General features: G+C 39.3%; 1 protein-coding gene across 7 annotated transcripts in view; it reads right to left on the bottom strand.

Moving 5' to 3' along the window:
- BIRC6 (baculoviral IAP repeat containing 6) overlaps positions 1–17,102 on the bottom strand; it is a 170,949-nt gene that overhangs the window by 151,320 nt on the left and 2,527 nt on the right. For all 7 annotated transcript variants that reach the window (XM_042891308.1, XM_042891334.1, XM_042891327.1 and 4 more), the window contains exons 2-4: positions 5,068–5,249; positions 2,292–2,429; positions 1,698–1,891 (exon numbers count right to left, since the gene is read on the bottom strand). In XM_042891308.1, coding sequence (XP_042747242.1) covers positions 1,698–1,891; positions 2,292–2,429; positions 5,068–5,249 — 514 coding nt within the window. The remainder of the gene's footprint in view (positions 1–1,697; positions 1,892–2,291; positions 2,430–5,067; positions 5,250–17,102) is intronic.

Below are 17,102 nucleotides of genomic sequence, written 5' to 3'. Positions count from 1 at the left end.
TGTCAGCAAAAGAACATAAGCAGTGCACAACAACATACAGGCCTTAAAAGCAAAATCAACTAAGTAAGCTCCCATGTAGCCTATTTGGTCTAACTGCAGCAAAGCATCCAGAGCTCCTCTGCATTTAGGGTCGAGAACCTAGACTAATAGAACTGTTGAAGGGGTTTCTTTTACAACTACTGCAGAAATTTTGGTGTTAACTAACTGAACATATATGAATACTCATGTTTAAAAATATCCCAGAGGGATATTTTAAGCTTGACTGAGAATATGGTGCGAACCCCTTGACATGTTACTCACTGCATGCTGTAATACTTGAAAATTATAAACTACTAAACCACAAAATCTGAAATCCTCCGTAAATGCAACACCTACAAGGAACACACACATCTCTTCTTGCCACCTTCCTTGTTTAATTTCAGTGTAATTCTCTACTTTGAAATACAGCACAACTATCATCATTTCTTTTTCCTCAACAAACGTATTCCAGTATCATCCCACATTTCACCATCCTGCACAGAAAGGTGCATACAGCTGGAAGAATTACTGCTGCTCAATGGGAAAGTGCCTCACATCTTGCTGCTTCTTCCCCCCAGCATCAGAAGTTTTTGCTGTCTTTAGAGAGAATGGACATATTAAACATTTCCTACGAAGGAAGTAAACTATTCTTGCAACACACTGTAAGGGCTGCCTTAACTTGATATTTTACCATTTTCAAAAATACAATGTGGCAAGTTACAATCAAATGTTTGAGGAGTGGAAGTATGAGATCCAATCACTGAAAGAAATGTTAACATAGTTTCAAAATACTATTCATATAGAAACTTCCAAGAAGGCACTCATCTATAAACTTTGAAGATTCACCAACATTTTAACGAGTCAGCTTATGAAGGTTAAAACAATAAGTTACTCACTTACATACACATCATCACTAAGATCAGAAAGAGATGAACCAACAGTCTATGAGGTAAATTTTCTCTGATCCCAAACACATAGCAGCAGACTAGAGAGTTCAGAAGTAGCATTTATACTCAAAGGTAACAACTTCCTAAACTTTATCCTCTAAAAGACAAAGCATGGGCATAACTCCTTCCTGCATGAAGGAAAAGGAATTGATTTCATGATGTAGCATAGTGGGAATGCTCTAACTCTGGTAGACAAATTTGTTCATTCTGTGTTCAAAAGCGGCTTACATAAGCTCTTAAAGCTACGTGGTTTCTGAACATCTTAACATTGCTGTCTCAGTAAAGTTTACACTAAATACTAGATTGAGTAGAGTTGATAACTCAAATAATCAGTCATGAGCACTTGACTGTGCAGACACAGCAATAATCAAACGTTACGAAAAGTAAAATGTGGGTGAACACATACTAACATGTTACAATACCACCTACAGAACTAAATTTAGGGCTGCAACCGGTATCTCTCTGAAAGCAAAGCAACTTCATCCAACTAGAACTAAAGCAGCATTGCAAATAGAACTCTCTTTTGGCAACCATAAATGTTTCTCTAAGTTTACCAATAGGTACAGTACACTGTACCTGAAACAATTTAATAGCTGTATGTGTAATAGCAACAAGGTACAGAAAAGGATTAATTCCATGTTTTTCCCTTCAGCAAAGAAATTAAGATTATTTAGGAGCTTATTCTAATCCAACTAAAGGGTCAAATTCATCACTGATTTTATCTTAATGTACCTGTCCACAGACCGACCAGGTCCCACACCAAGTTCTGGTCGCGCGCTGGGTAAGAGGTAAGATAACCTATCCATCACAGAGGATGCTACAGGTAAGGCAGCAATATTTTGATTTATCTTCTTGAGTTCATTTACAATGGCACTGGCGACAGACTTCAAAACATGATGAGGAAGGTGGAACGTAACCGTTGCCCACTAAATGGAGAGAAAAAGTGCCTAGGTAAATATATTTTAAGATTCTGACTGCTGAACAACAAATAGCTCACAAAGATTTCAGAAGCAAAAGAAAATGCATCTGTTTCAATCTTTCTTGATTTCAATCAATTTAAGCAGTATTACAGGAATGGACACAAAAACAATACAGACACAATGCAAGGAAATATAATATCTTCAAAATTTTAGTTTCAGTGCCTTGTTAGTTTCTTGCTTAACAAATCAAACTTCACCCTGAGGAACTAAGGAACACATAATAGATTTTGTCCTCTGCAAATGAAAACCATCACACTAAGTTAAGCATTTTGCATGCTTCAATAACAGTAGCTAAGCAAATTAAAGTTAAGAATCCATGTTAGACAGTACAGAAACAAATTCTTACCTTTGCAACTTTATGATTTGCTGCTGTTTCATGTGAGGTATTTTTTAAACCATCCTTCAGTTGTGTGATGAATAAGTCATATCCCTCTGTGCTAGAAACATCTACTTTTTCTATGCAAGCAGATAACAGCTGCTGAGCCTAAAACACAGATGCGCAAGAAGACAGTTAGCATCCACGCTGAATAGCTACAGAAAGGAATTACAACTGTTTCATCATTCTGGGAAACACATACTGGCATACCCAGTTTATCTTACACTGTATCAGCACAACTCCTACAGAAGACACGGAGTTGAGCAAGTAGTTCCAAATTTTATTCTGCAGTCCAACCAATGGAAAAATCTCTGCGGCAATGTTAGTAATTATTACAAGTTCCCTCAGGTACAATATTAACAAACATTAAACAAGTCAGTCATACAGTTAACATATGACATATTAAAGCCAAGCAAAACAGATGACATCTATTGCCTAGAGAAATTTTCAACTCAGAAATAAAGCACCCAGAAAAAGAACATTCTAAACATCCATTTATACAATTTTTTTCTTCCATTCCCACCTGTTTCTAGTTTGCACCACATCATATCACAGGTAAGAATCAAAGGCATATCTCGTGCACCAAGCACAGAGCATTCCATACTTGTTCTTAAGTAGGCTACATCTGAACAATGTTCCATTAAATATTTCGAGTTACAAACAAAAGGAAATACTTCCAAAGGGCAACTGCCAGCCTTGACTTTAAACAGCCAGGAATTACAGAACGGTCAAATGGCCACCTGGTTACATGCTTGGGGAGCTCAGGGGAGACAAGAATAAGCCAAATCAGTCCCTTAGCTAAGGCTGTATTTGTTGCTCAAGTTTCCATAAAGTATTATGCACAACTCACATTTCAAAAGTCTCTCACAGACAATATAAGATCAACAGACACATTGTTCATAATTTTGTAGAGCTGTAGGAGGAAGCAAATCCAGCATAAAGGCACTAAAACAATGTGTCAGTGCTGCCTATTAGAAATGTACACACACTGCTGGCAGACTAACCATACAAAAAAAAGTACTTAAGAGCAAAGATTTGCAGAGAAATTTTAGAGACTAATAAAAAAGTTTTGAATAAAAATTCCTTATCTTCTTTTCATGAAAGAACTGGACTGATACACTTCTATGATGTCTGTTTCAATATCTGCTAAAACCTTCTGAAGTCTGGGTAACTCCTGTTTAAAGCTAAAAATAAGATCTGAATATTGCTAACGATATTCCTTCCATCTCACTGATCTGGCCCTCAACTCCTCCAGTCTAATCCCAACGACTGTCTTTGGATCCAGTGGAATATTTAGCTAAAAAAACTGACATGATCTTATAGTTTGTACTTGTACTAAACCGTCTGAGAATACAAACCAATGACAGCAAAATTGTCATTGGCCTGGAAATGCTACCCTGTCAGCCTTCCTGGTCAGCCACACACCTCAAGGACTCCATAGCTACCCACAAATGATCTAAAACTGACACCAGGGTCAGAAAGCCCAGAAAACCAGAAACCTGAAAACCTCTCTGTAAAGATGTCTGTGAAGTGACAGTTTATTGCTATTACTCCTGCTTAAGACAAGCAGTTCAAAAAACCACCAGTAAACCACACAACCTACATTCACACAGTTATCTGAAATCATTGTTCAAGATAAGTTTTTGTATAATTTAGAGCAAATTTATTTCCTCTATAAACTGGGAAGTCCACTTTTCTCAAAGTGCTTTAAAGCTCTAGAATCTGGATTCAGCAGTCCACTCTTCTTCTTGTTTTTTTAATGTATGCACTGCCCTAAATACTAGCAATGGCAGATGCTCTATGTTCTTCCCAAACAAATCATTAATCTTACTTGTAATTGAAACTGCTGTGCAGTTTTATCTCCCTTATGTCACAGTCACCACACACAGGTGAAAACTACTGTCTTCACCAAGAGTGTATCTCATAGCAGGGTGTATGGGAACTGCTGAGTCACAGCCTGAACCACTGATCGAGCACCTGGGGAAAGGACCTGGTCAGCCCTGGGAGCACAGGCGAAGGCAATTCAGCTGTGTGACCAGAAGGGGTGGAGCCTGGCTGCACCTCTCCTAGACCTCATTTAAGGGCTGACTGCCACTGGGGAAGGACTTTATTCCGGAGATCCCTCTCTGGTGGAGCTTTCTCCTTTGAACCTGGAATCTTCTGATCCAGGTAAGCAGTCTTCTTCCCTTCCTTTATAGCACCTTTTTATTGTGCCGATCCTCCCATCATATTGATCTGCCCAACTGCTACAAAGGTAAAATAGGAAAACACTAATGTACCTGCTATCTCATTTAAGAGATGTTATGCTGGCTGAATAAAACCCTGAGCATTAGATTCCAAGCAAAAAGGTACACATTTTTACCCCTTAAAGTGATAATAAGTGCTTGGTTATATTGTCTCTCTTTTTCCACTGAAAGACATAGGTATAAAGCAAAACAAAATAACAAAACAAGGATGCCCAGCAGCATCAACTTCCAAAGATCCCACTCATAAGCACTGACAAAGCTCTGGAATCATATCCTTACTTCTTGTCACTGACGTTCCAAAATAACGTGCTCCTGATAAAGGAAGCTATCATTTGTTTGAGATACAAGTAGTTACAGTAAGTTAGTGCTACGTAAAGGCTAGTAACTAAGAAACTTTTTCATTACATGCAGTTAACGTCACACTAGAAACTAGAGGACAAACATCTGGTTTCAGTATTTCTGACAGTTATTTACATACACTACTTTTTCCTGTACCTTACCTCTGTAACAGGCAATTCAAGCTGAACCACATCATCTTGTTTTGAAACAGGTGTTTGCAGAGCTGTGTCTAACAATAAGATGCCGTTGAGATCTTTTCTACATCCTACTGCATAATCGTCCACAAAGATCACCTTGTCCACAGCAGAAATATACTGACACTTCACCCGTCCACCTGGTTTAGCTATAAAGGGAAAGACAAAAAAAATTACATTAGAAAACAGCTTTTATTTTAAAAAGGATATTTGTTCTCAAAAGTAACATAAGACTTCAGCAAAATCTGTTCTCCGAGATGGTCAAGTAGTAGCTTATTAGCTACAATAACTTTCATCACATCTGCTCTATTTTGTACTCAAAAAAAACAAAAGATCCATTTTAAAAGCTGTAATGGAAGCCATCATTCACATCTTATTCCAACCAGAAGGCCTAAGCCAGTGCTTTCAAGTCTAAGACATCTGATGTACATGATATTAGCTGATAATCAATAATAAGAATTAAAATATACCAGCATGAGAAGTAGGACACAACTGTTGAACTATCATTAGGACCAATTAGTATTCATTAAGTAAAAAAATACTCAAACCTCTGAGAACTAAGCACAGCAAATGCTGTGAGCCAATGCCATTCCAGCCCACGCCTTCCACCACTGCCACCACCCAGCAGATCAATCCCTCAGCACAACAGCTGGACTGAACAGGAGCATGGGTGAGGAGAAGGAACTCTGGAGTACTTACGTGCTGCCTGCACCTGTACGTTGTCAGAGATAAGAAAGAGAGGTTCCTTGAGATGCTAAGGTAGCTTACTTCTGTTCTGCACTACCCATATCATGCCAGTAACAGGTCAGAGGTTTGCTGGGAGTGGCAAAAGCGGCTGCAGATCAGTAAGCACAGCCTGCGGCAATGGGCATTATCCCAAGAAACATTTAAATACCCAATGTTATTACGTGTGCAAGGCTGGACAGGTACTAATACCAAATCCATGTAATATCTACGTAGAATGCAAAGTGCTTTAACTCATAAAAATGTAAGCTGCTGCTACATAAGCAGACTTTAAGCATGCTGAAGTATAAGGACACATCATGCCAAGGGCAAGTTGAAACCATCCCATGGTCAATACGGATCTGTTTTTGCTGCACAGAAACAGGGGTTTCCTTAAATTCTGCACTAATCAAGTCTTGACCCTGTTCTCCTCTTTCTTCGGATGCTATGTGCTGTTTCTAATTACAAAGAATTAAAAACTGTCATCTAGGTAGCTGGCATGGAGATAAAGATAGCTACATAATTCCCACATTCTCATCTTCACAGTTTGGTGTAGACGAAAGCAAATTAAAACTTCTCAGAACAGAGGGCATATCAACCTGACCACACTGCATCCTCTCTCAGAAACTCAGCTCAAGAATAGTTGTCAGCTGCCCTTCTCATCAAATCTTTTGAAACAATGACTCATACTCTCATTCCAGTACATAAACCTTTGTCTGCACGAAGTATACCGCAACTGTAACCATCACTGTACAAGCCACAAATAGTTCAAGAGCAACAAAATCACTTCATAACTGAGAAGCCCTTGGTTCTATCTCACCAGAAAGGGCCCTCTGAACAGCACCTCAACCACTTTCACACTAGTTTTTGCCAACAGGCTGGACTTCTTCACCTAAGAATTTCTGCAGCCAACATACTGCAGGCAAGGAAGTAAGCCGTCCCACAGAAAAAAAAATAATGGTTTTTACAAAAAGGCGTTTATTTTTTTAATTTCTTTACAAACATAAGTGGTAACAAAGTACAGGAGAGTATTACATAAATAAAATGAAAAGTATCTGATGCGCTAAACTAGAAGTCACAGTAGATTAACACAGTTTGCAGTCTCTTCAGTGTGATCCAAGTGATGGATTCTGACACCATAGGACCCTTTTTTAATCTATCGCTCCTCTTCTCCTCCTTCCCAGAAGATAAGTGGCTCACCTTTCCAGGCAGTGCCAACAGAGTGAACATTTCTTTTGCACCTTTCTTATTTCCTGTCAACCACATGAGAAGGTTCATGCTGCATTCAGCAGCCTGTCGCAGCCCTGGTTCTGTATGTCTTTCAAAGATAGATCACTCTTATTTTTTTCATTTTTGTAGAGACGGTAAAAGAAATCTCATGTTCTGATCCACAAGTTGGCTAACAAATACCCTGTGTCATCAGTCCTAATTTTAAAAGGCCATGCAGTAGGTAATCTGTGTCTACTCAACATACTATTTTTGCTCTGTTACAGAAGTTATGACAACAGCACAAAAAAAATACATTGCCCAACAACTACAATTCTCACAGGACTTCTTATATTGTGGTTGCCAGAAAGATCTGGCTAAGCTATCTCTTAAAAAAAATCAGTTTCTAAGCTGATGGAACTCCAAGAAAAATATTTCATCAATATTTAGCGTTGTTTCAACAGCCAGAGAAACATGTTCTGCAAACAACTGGTTTGCAATTTGCATAGCCTCTGAACTGCTGACAAGCTATTCTGCAAACAGAGCAGATTAATTCTGAAGTTCAAAGAACACATTTCAAGATGATTCCACTACTAGTCACAAAGTGGATCACAGTTCACATACTGCTGGTTGCATTGTTTACAGCAGTTAGTTGAGAACCAGGAAACAAGAGAATTTATACATCATCAGCACAGAAAAAAATGCTTATAGAAGTTTACTCATCCTCAAAGCATCTGCAGAAGGGTCATTTCTAACTTGGGACTGATATTTCACTATGTACCAAAGGATCCAACCAATATCCGTTGGCAAACCTACTGGTGCCACTACACATAAACCAGCTCTCCACTCTGGCTATGTTCACTGGCATTAAGTAGTGAAACATTTCTTCATAAGCCACAGCTCAAAAGTTCCATGTAAATTCATTAATGACTTGAGATAGATCACCAAAACTCAACTTTTATTCTCATTTTAGCTCCCATTCATTCAGCTATGATATACTCTGGGTGGTAACAGGAGAAATGGCCAAAGTTTTTAACAATTTTGCTTTCCAGTCTTAACCACAAGTAAATCACAGCCCCTCCCAACTCTGCTTATCTGTCTAGGATTACAAACAAAATGAATCACAACAAAATCATTCAGTTTTTGTCAGTTCCTATAAGGAAACCTGGCACACTGGAATTGAGAGCCCAACATGTGGTATATGTCATCTACTGAACCATTACAGGTAGTAACCTGAGAAGCTGAAACAAAAGCAAATTAACATCAGATTGTAGAAATAAATAATTTGAGAAAAGGAACGTTCTCCCTGCACCTTCTTTACGTCAAGCAATACAGAACAAGGACTACCAATTTCCTGTGATCAAAATCTGACCTACAAAACGAAAAGAAAAAAAAAAAAAAAGAGAAAACAAGTTTGCTTGTAGAATATATCAAGATCTTAATGCATCTCTTGTGACCCCCTGTTTACAGTCATTATGATGAACCAAACCAATTACAGATATGGCCTTACTTTTTCAGGAGTATAAAAAAAGCCTTGTCTGAATTTTACTGCTCAAGGAAGCCAGAGCTCAAAAGAAAGTGGCTGTTCCATGAATACTCAGGGCTGCCATCAAGAAGAGATGTAGGATAATGTTGGCAGTAACATATTTTACCTTTTCTATTGTTACCAAGAAGTTAAAATGTCTTGAAAACTACTGACCAATGTGACTGCACTACAATATATTGTAACTAGTAATTCTCATGCTAAGAAGCTCCCAATGTAAAACAAAAACCATCAAATAATTCCTAAGTTAGTAAATTAGGCCTTATCCTATAGCTATCTATAGCTAAAGCGAGAGCAGTAAATGTATGCATCATAGCACTAATTCCATAATGCCAATATCCAAGACCAATCAGACCTAAAGAAATATCTATCATTTCTATCTACGAATGCAATTAGGCCTGTATTATTATTATAAAGCTGTATTTCTAGAGAAATAGAGCTCCCATCAGCTGAGCAAAGCAACACACTTTATGTGCACCAACAACACTTTCTCCATTTATAATTAAAACTGAAATATAACAGTATCTCAGTACTCTTTCAAAACCCTACAACCATGGGAAGCTAAGTGAATTAAGTTTCAGGAGTCTAAAAGCTTTAATTGTCCTCTTAACATTTTATCCTTAGATCTGAACATCTCCAGCTACTTAAAACAACAGAATCCAAAAAACTAAGAGAAGGGAAGAGATTGGTACAAAGGCAGAAGAGCAGCCCCTCATTCGCTCCAAGGATCACCTCAGCAAAGCACTCTGCTGCCACTATGGAGATGCTCCATGGCCCCTTCTCTTGTGAAGCAAGAACATCCTCAAACTTGGGTGGAAAGAAATCTACTGGATGTAAACAAGTTCAATTTGCATGAATGAAGTAGACCTACTTGATCCTACATGTTTCCTTCACGAGCAACAATTTCACTTTTAAATGACACCATGTATGACACCTCCATGCAACTCATCAGCTGCAATAGCAGACCAAATTGACTGAACAAATCAAAGCCACTTTCAGAGCTGAAACAGGAAAGAAAACTAAAATTGCTCTCTAAACAGCAAGACTGTTAAAGAAGGCAGAAGTACAAAGCTTCACATTGCGAAGTGCCTTCACTTAATTTGCAATTTTGTTATTTGCCAGAATTGGATTTAGTCAATCAAAAATAAGACATAATTTATAGTTTGTATTTCCCTTCACCAACAAGTACTGAATTGTTTCAGTATCAGTTTTACTGTATGATAGCTGGCTCGAATAATTATTGCTAAAGTAGTGTAGGAAGATGGGGTAAAACATGGGACATGGTCTGGGCTAAAACATGGGACAGCACCATGTGTTACGAACAAAAAGGGTCCTGATCAAGCATCTCATAACAAGAAGCTAACATTAACACTTACAGAGTTTCAGAACAAACAAAAACCCACTGAGATCAGAGCAGATCACAACTCTTAAACACTAAGCTTGCAGACACGGGGTTCTTTGGTCCTCTACAGATCTAAAGCAGAAGACTGAATCAGAAGGAAGACCCTGGAGAACTCTTTGTGCCCATGTTCCTCATGTTGTTTCAAACCTCTGTCTATCTAAATGCTTTCACTGCCTTATCCACTACACAGAATGCAATCACTCACAGGATTTTGTACCATTACACCAAAGAAACAACTATGAAAGATGTTACAAGGTGGTCTACATTCCTTTGTAGAAACTCAGGTAAGCTGTGACAGTTTCAGTCCCTGCAGCTCTCCTGGAAACGTATCACAGGCAACAGTGCATTCTTCAGTTTTTTTCCTCAAAAAGAAAAAAAAAAGAACAAACCAAAAAACAAAAAACACAAAACCATGGATTTTCAGGAAAGATGTCTTTCAGAAATTTCAGTCAAGTTCACTCACGATGTATCTCCAGTTGCAGCTGTTTTTAAACTCCACACTTGATGAGCAGGAACCAGTTTGAGGGTTAAAGTTTTTTTGGTTTGTTTTTGTTTTTGTGGTTTTTTTTCTTTTTTTAAACCCCTTTCCTCATCCAAGCCCCAAAATTATAAGGCGCTTCCAAATTACCAACCTGGCAGAAACAACGAGTTCTCAAAAGCAGCGGGATGGACTAAAACAAGGTGAATGAAAAAACTGGCTGGACTGTTTGGCCCAAAGTCGGTGGTTAATGATTCAACACGTAACTGGCAGTTACGGGTGACATTCAGGAAAGGCTGATAGGGCTTGCGATCTCCATCAGAGACCTGGAGAACGGGACAGAATGCACATTCAGCAAGACTGTGGGTGACATCAAATAAGAGGAGGGAGGTAACAAAAAGCAACTGACACATTAAAGGGCGGGGATGCCATTTATATAAACCTCCAAAAGGCCAGAGAAATGGCTAGAGATAAACCTTCTAAGTTCAACAATGTCAAGGTCTTACGGCTGTTACAGAATATAATTCCATGCATCAACAGAAGGTAGGGAGCAAATGTCTAGGTGGCAGCCCTATAGAAAGAACCTGGTGATCCTGATGGACAGGCTTGTATGGCAAGTGTTGAATCATGGCCTGAACCTCTGATTGATCACCTGAGGCAAAGACCCAGTCAGTCCTGGGAGCACAAGTGAAGGCAATTCAACTGTGCGACCAGAAGGGGTGGAGCCTGGCTGCACCTCTCCTAGACCTCATTTAAGGGCTGACTGACATTGGGGAAGGATCTCTTTCTGGATCACCTCTTTTGGAGTTTTCTACTGCAAGCCCAGGACACAGGTAAGCATTTCATTTTTGATTGTTTCTTCCCACCACAATAATCTTTCTAACTATAAACCTGTAAAATACCACCCTAACCACACCATTCTTCTCACTGTACATTTGTTAATTGTACAAGGCTGAATGAGAGTCGGAACGCATCCTCACCAACAAACTCACCACACAAGAGTCACACAGATAAGTTCAGGGAAAAAGCATGATTTTTCTCTGCTAGACAATTCTACAGCCACATGCAGGATTCCACGTCCAGCTTTGGCTGCCCACTTGAGACAGGGCACTTGCAAGGGTCCAGCAAAGTGGCACTAAGGTGGCCAGGGAGCTGGAATACGCAACATACGAGAAGAAGTGAAGGGAACTGCCTTGTTTGGACTGGAGAAAAAATGGTTCAGGAGTAAATCTAAGCCTTCCGTTCCTGCAGCAGTAGTTCAACAGTTACATTAGATGACCGAGTTATTATTTATCTTGATTATGTTACTTCTGAGGAAATGTAACACTGTCTAAGGCAGCAACCATACAGAAACCCCAAATCCAAGACAGTGATCTAGATCAAGTGCTTAGCAGCTAACGAAAGGGCTCGTATACATCAGTACTTCCTGTAACACTCAGCCCTGGGTAATTTTTGTTCAGGGACCTTCTGAACAAAAGTCATTTCTGTTCCATATGATGACCTTCCATTGTGTCTTTTCTTCCATCAATTTGTTCAGTGCCATTATAAGTTCACTACTACCTTCAGTAGGCAGCCATTGCATGTGTTACCATTTCTCACAGTTATTTTAAACTAGGCATCTCCTCATTTCTTCTGATGCCTCCAGTCATGAACTGCAAGCTACATTTCATTCCAAATATTTCTCACAAATCCCAAATTTGGCAAACCTCTTCCAGAACCTTACATTTCCACTCCCCATCTTTTTTTTTCCATTTTGAATACTTGTGGGCCAGTAGATTGTGTTGAAAGCACAAGCCACTGCACACCTTAACTTTGTAGTTCTGTTACGCTCTTTAGAGGATGGAAGTATCAAAATGGCACAAATGAAAGCACTGCAGACTTGAATTCTCAGACTGTTTTTGGAGGACTCGTCTAGTAATTACTTACACGATCACTACTGAGCATTCAGCTGGTATTTCATATTTCTAGCACAACTCCAAGATCTCATTCTGTCATTCTGAGTCAGTTCAGAATCCAGTATTACTGGGCTCCAACTCCACCAAATTCTTGCAAGGGCTTCAAATTAATTAAAGGTATTCTCAAAGAGTTCATCTCCAAATAACTGCTTCCACATAGCAAAGCTGAAGTAGAAAAGACCAGATCCATTACTGTTTAAGATACATTTAAAAGAGAAACAACTCTTCAGGATGCCTTCTGAAATTCTACAAAAAGACAGCAAAATTGAAGAAACTTGTACATTTAAGAAAACTACTTGCAGCATAAGAAGTTCAACTTATGTAGTCACCACACCGAAATACTAAATTGTGTTGCTGTAAGGAGATATTCACAAAAGCTAACTTCATCCTTTAAGGCTGCCAGGCTCCTTCAATACGTAGTGGGAAGAAGGTTCCTCCAGAAGTTCAGACTAGGGACTTTTTTTTATTAAGTAGAGAGGAAATCTATGGTTAGTTATTGAAAAATGTTATGCAGGTTAATTTTGACTTACCAAAGCTATAGAAAACAGGACAGAAAAAAGTCCACTATTAAAAGAAAGTCTGTCTAGCAGCATGGCGTGCCCTCATTTCCAGTACAACATGGATGCAGGATCCAGCAGAAGTCAACTCAATTTTCCACAATTTCTTCTGGATCTCCAACAAAGTCTCCCCCACCTTTCCTTTGCTGCCACCTGTCCAGCCTCCCCCTACTCTAACCCCTCCCAGCCCTCTTCCCACCATTACCCAGCCAATTTACCACATTTCTTAGCGCTATCTTTCACCCTTCCAGCTCACCCTTTCTGTATGCAGCTTTTCTTCATAGCCTCCATGGCCTGCTGCTCAGTCAGCAGCGTTCATCAAACTCTTCTAGAGCTGCCAAATATTCAGTGGGATCCTGCTTCACTTAGGTTAGGAAAGTGCAACAGACCATACAGCTTTCCTCCCATGAACTGTACAGTAGATAGAAGAACTGCCTGGCAGACACCATGCAATGCAATCCTTCAGAAACCAGCACAAGGAAGGATATGCATTTTCATGAAGGACACTCATTCTCAAGACTACCAAACTGATAAGCAAATTCCCTTCTCCTCAGAGTAACAAGTAAAAAATATCAGTAAAACATTTGCTGAATAGCTTTAGCAAATACCCAATAATTTCTGAAACACAATGATTATAATTACATGACAAGTTGTAAGTTGTTATTTCCAAATATGTCCTGGAGTCTGCCTGGCTGTAAACCTTATCTCCACTTCCAAGATGTCCTAAAGAAACATTTTTTAATGATGTCCTACTGTTCAGAGAAAATTAAAAGAATCTTTATAGTAGCAAGGATGAACAATTCTGTTTCCTGATTTGAAAGTATTTGGGAAGAAAACCTGAAAGACCAGATAATACCACACACACACACACAAACTCAACAAATACAATCACTATTAAGACCTCAAGAAAAACGACTACAATGAAACTTCAGTCTAGGTCACTTTTTCTTATACTCTGTCTAAAGAAAACCCAGATGTTGCATTTCACTTAAGCTCAAGTGATCAATTCCAACGCAATAGCAAACACTGTTACTAACTGTATTACTAAGGACTTTGAAAGGGGTTCTACAGAGCCAGCTAAAATACAGAGGGCTGCTCAAAAGGACCAATTATAGCACAAGAGAGTGTATACAGATAGAAATCATTGAACATCATGACGTTCAGAAGAGGAAACAGATAAACTCACAAACTGGCCAATCCAAAGCAAAAACCTTCCTCATTCTACCATGACTGAAGAGTCAAACGGAGATTTATCTGCCTAGTTCAAGTCCAGAATATGATGGAAGAAAGCAGTTATCTCAACCAGAACATATTTATCTCTACGTTTGGTGTAATACAGTCTACAACATGACTGGGAGCTGCGCTGAAGGGTTTGTCACATAAGCATGTTAAAAGCTGTCTTGACCAAAGATGGCTGACAATCAGTACTGCGGCTGAAAAGTGCCTTATCACATCCATCACAAGTACCTCAGCTACCTGCGAGATGCAATATAGCAGGAAGGCAAAGCTCAAATCCCCACTGCAGAGCATAGCACTTCCCTTTCAGGTCAGTTAGGAGCATTTCAAGATGCATCTTCCTGTCTGCAGAAGACTTTTTCAAGTTCCATTTGCACAGGGAAGGGAAATTTCTCATTTTCTGACATTAAAGGATTGTGAAATTTTCACTCATCCAGCACTATGGTTGTGATGGCAGCCATGAATCCATCAGTCAAGATACGAATGATCTGTCAATAAAAAAACATTTTTATGTTTTGCCTGGCAACACAGCATACACTTCCATCTCTGTTTGCCGTCACTTCTGGATCCCTGCAATAAACAGTAATGTAAAAACTCCTTTAAAAGCCTATGAAAAAGAACTGATATTTTATTTTAGCTTCTGCAGAATATAATGCAGATGTGTTTCCACAGAGCCTGGAAGTATCATTTAACAGCATCTTGATAGGCTGGCAAGATGCACGCTGAAAGGGGATATGGGACACACGTTGATACATCTAGCAGACAAATGGAGCACACAGTAGTCTACAATCTTCTCTGGTATTAAACACAACTCAAATCTGACAATTCTCCTACGGTTTCATTGGGTTTTGTTAGCACTTAAGACATCTCATGAATGGCCTTCAGATCAATAAATCAATTGAATGATCTCATTGAGGAACACTTTTCCCAGATTAGTGTTGTCATCCAGGTCCAAGTATATTCAAAAGGAAGACATTGTCAAATACCTAGCAATACTGTACTGTAATCAGATTTTTTTTTTTTCATCTTGTAATTAAACAAACGATACAAAGGTTTGAATCGACTCTAATGAAGGGAAATTACTTGAGCAGTATTACTGCAGTGATCTTGAAACAGATGGAACTGCTGCTACTGCCCTTCATGCATTTCAAGCCTAGAAATGGATGGCAGAGAATCCCAACTGCATCTTCCAGATGATTACACAAAATGCAAACTCCACCCATGACTTCCAAGCTGCAGAAGAGAATCTTTTCTTCTTGCACCACGCAGAAATGCAAAAAATAAAAATGAAAAGGTATCTGAGGACAACTTGCTGCCACAGGTGACCCTCCTGGGCTGGGATCTCTTTCTTTCTAAATTCTTCTGCTGGAGGAACAGGAACATGAGGGCCTCTGGCGATAATTCCAAATCTCTGTTTCCCTTGCAGGAACTGGTGTATGCATACAATGAACAGACAACTTTCTATATTAAGCACTTGGATTCAGAGGTCTGTACTTTGATTACCGTTATGGCGTCTATAGTCATCTTAAAGACTCTAGCAAGCAAACAAAAATACTTTAGCAAATGAGACTCTGATGTCATTGCTATGTCAATTTCCTCTAGAAAAAAACTACAGAAACATTTAAGATGGTCAGTGTCCCTCACACAGTACATCCTGGTTCCCTCCTGTGTTCCTGGTCAAGCTTCCCTGCGAACTGCAGCACTCTCTCAGTTCACACAGTTTTCTTATTTCATTTGTGAATAAAAGGATCTGACAAGTCAAATATCATACGAACATGAAGAGAGCCATCTGAAATTGGAGAATTTTATTTTGCCTGGGGGAAGGCTTTTTAAGTTTTTTTTCTTCAAGACAGAGGAAAAGGTTTTTTCTTAGCACTGCATCTGGAAACCGGTATTTGAATCGTTCATGTTCTTTGGATACCACCATTCAGCTTGAAACTGGAAGCACACAAGTACTGAAATGCTAAACAGGAATAAGGCACTCGACAGACTTGTGTGACAGACTCCTACTAGTCCCTACAAAGTGACCACTACTAACAAGCACACAGAAATGCTCAACTGCCAGCAATCATAGGAACCGTTCTTGCATTTGCCTGCAGGTCACTCTGAAGTGATGGTGTTCACTTAAGAGAATAGAAAGAACAATCCTGAACAGGTAAGACAAAGGTTCACACTAAATGCTCACTTCATTTTCCCCTTACCAATGACACTCTTTTTCATTATCACACCCTGAGCTGTTGCAACCAATCCCTGGCTGTCTTGAATGCACCTACAGAGCCCACACAGGGAACAGACTTAAACAGTAGAAAATGATTGCACACATTCAGGAGGCAGATCTTAGAAGATCCAGTGTAGAAGATCCCAAAGAAGCACGGGATGGGAGTGAAAAGCCTAAGCATTCCTCATGGAATTCCTGCAATTTGGGCTCAGAACAACAACCCCCAGATCATCAGATAAATCAGACCAATTATGTTGACATCAGAAACTGAAGCACAAAGGCCAAAGACCACATCCAAACCTCCGGAAGCATGAAGACATGATCTATAACTGAACTGCCTTCTGGCTGTGAATCTTTTATCTTGTTCTTTTAATACATCAATGACAGCAATCCGCATATACGTTGTGATCAATGCAGGCTCCACTGCTCTACTGATTTTAATATTCCACAGCTTCAATCTTTTCACTAAGAAGGAGCTCAAAGCTTAATATCTTCTCGCAGCAAACCATGGATGAAAGCAATACCAGGGTTTGGTGATATTTCATTTTATTGCATTTTTATTCCTTTCCCTTGTTAAGGGATCCTTTTTCTTCCTCTGCTTTCTAGAGAGAAAGGCTGGTATGGTTTTGTTTGGTTATTTTTTTTTTATCCCCACAGATAACAAGAAAAATGCAAAAGCACTTC

This window comes from Lagopus leucura, unplaced genomic scaffold (assembly GCF_019238085.1).
Source record: "Lagopus leucura isolate 7727_CA_CO unplaced genomic scaffold, USGS_WTPT01 Super-Scaffold_73, whole genome shotgun sequence".
NCBI classification, from domain to species: Eukaryota; Metazoa; Chordata; class Aves; order Galliformes; family Phasianidae; genus Lagopus; species Lagopus leucura.
The sequence above is the reverse complement of the archived record's forward strand: the minus strand, read 5'-3'. Positions and strand labels throughout refer to the sequence as shown.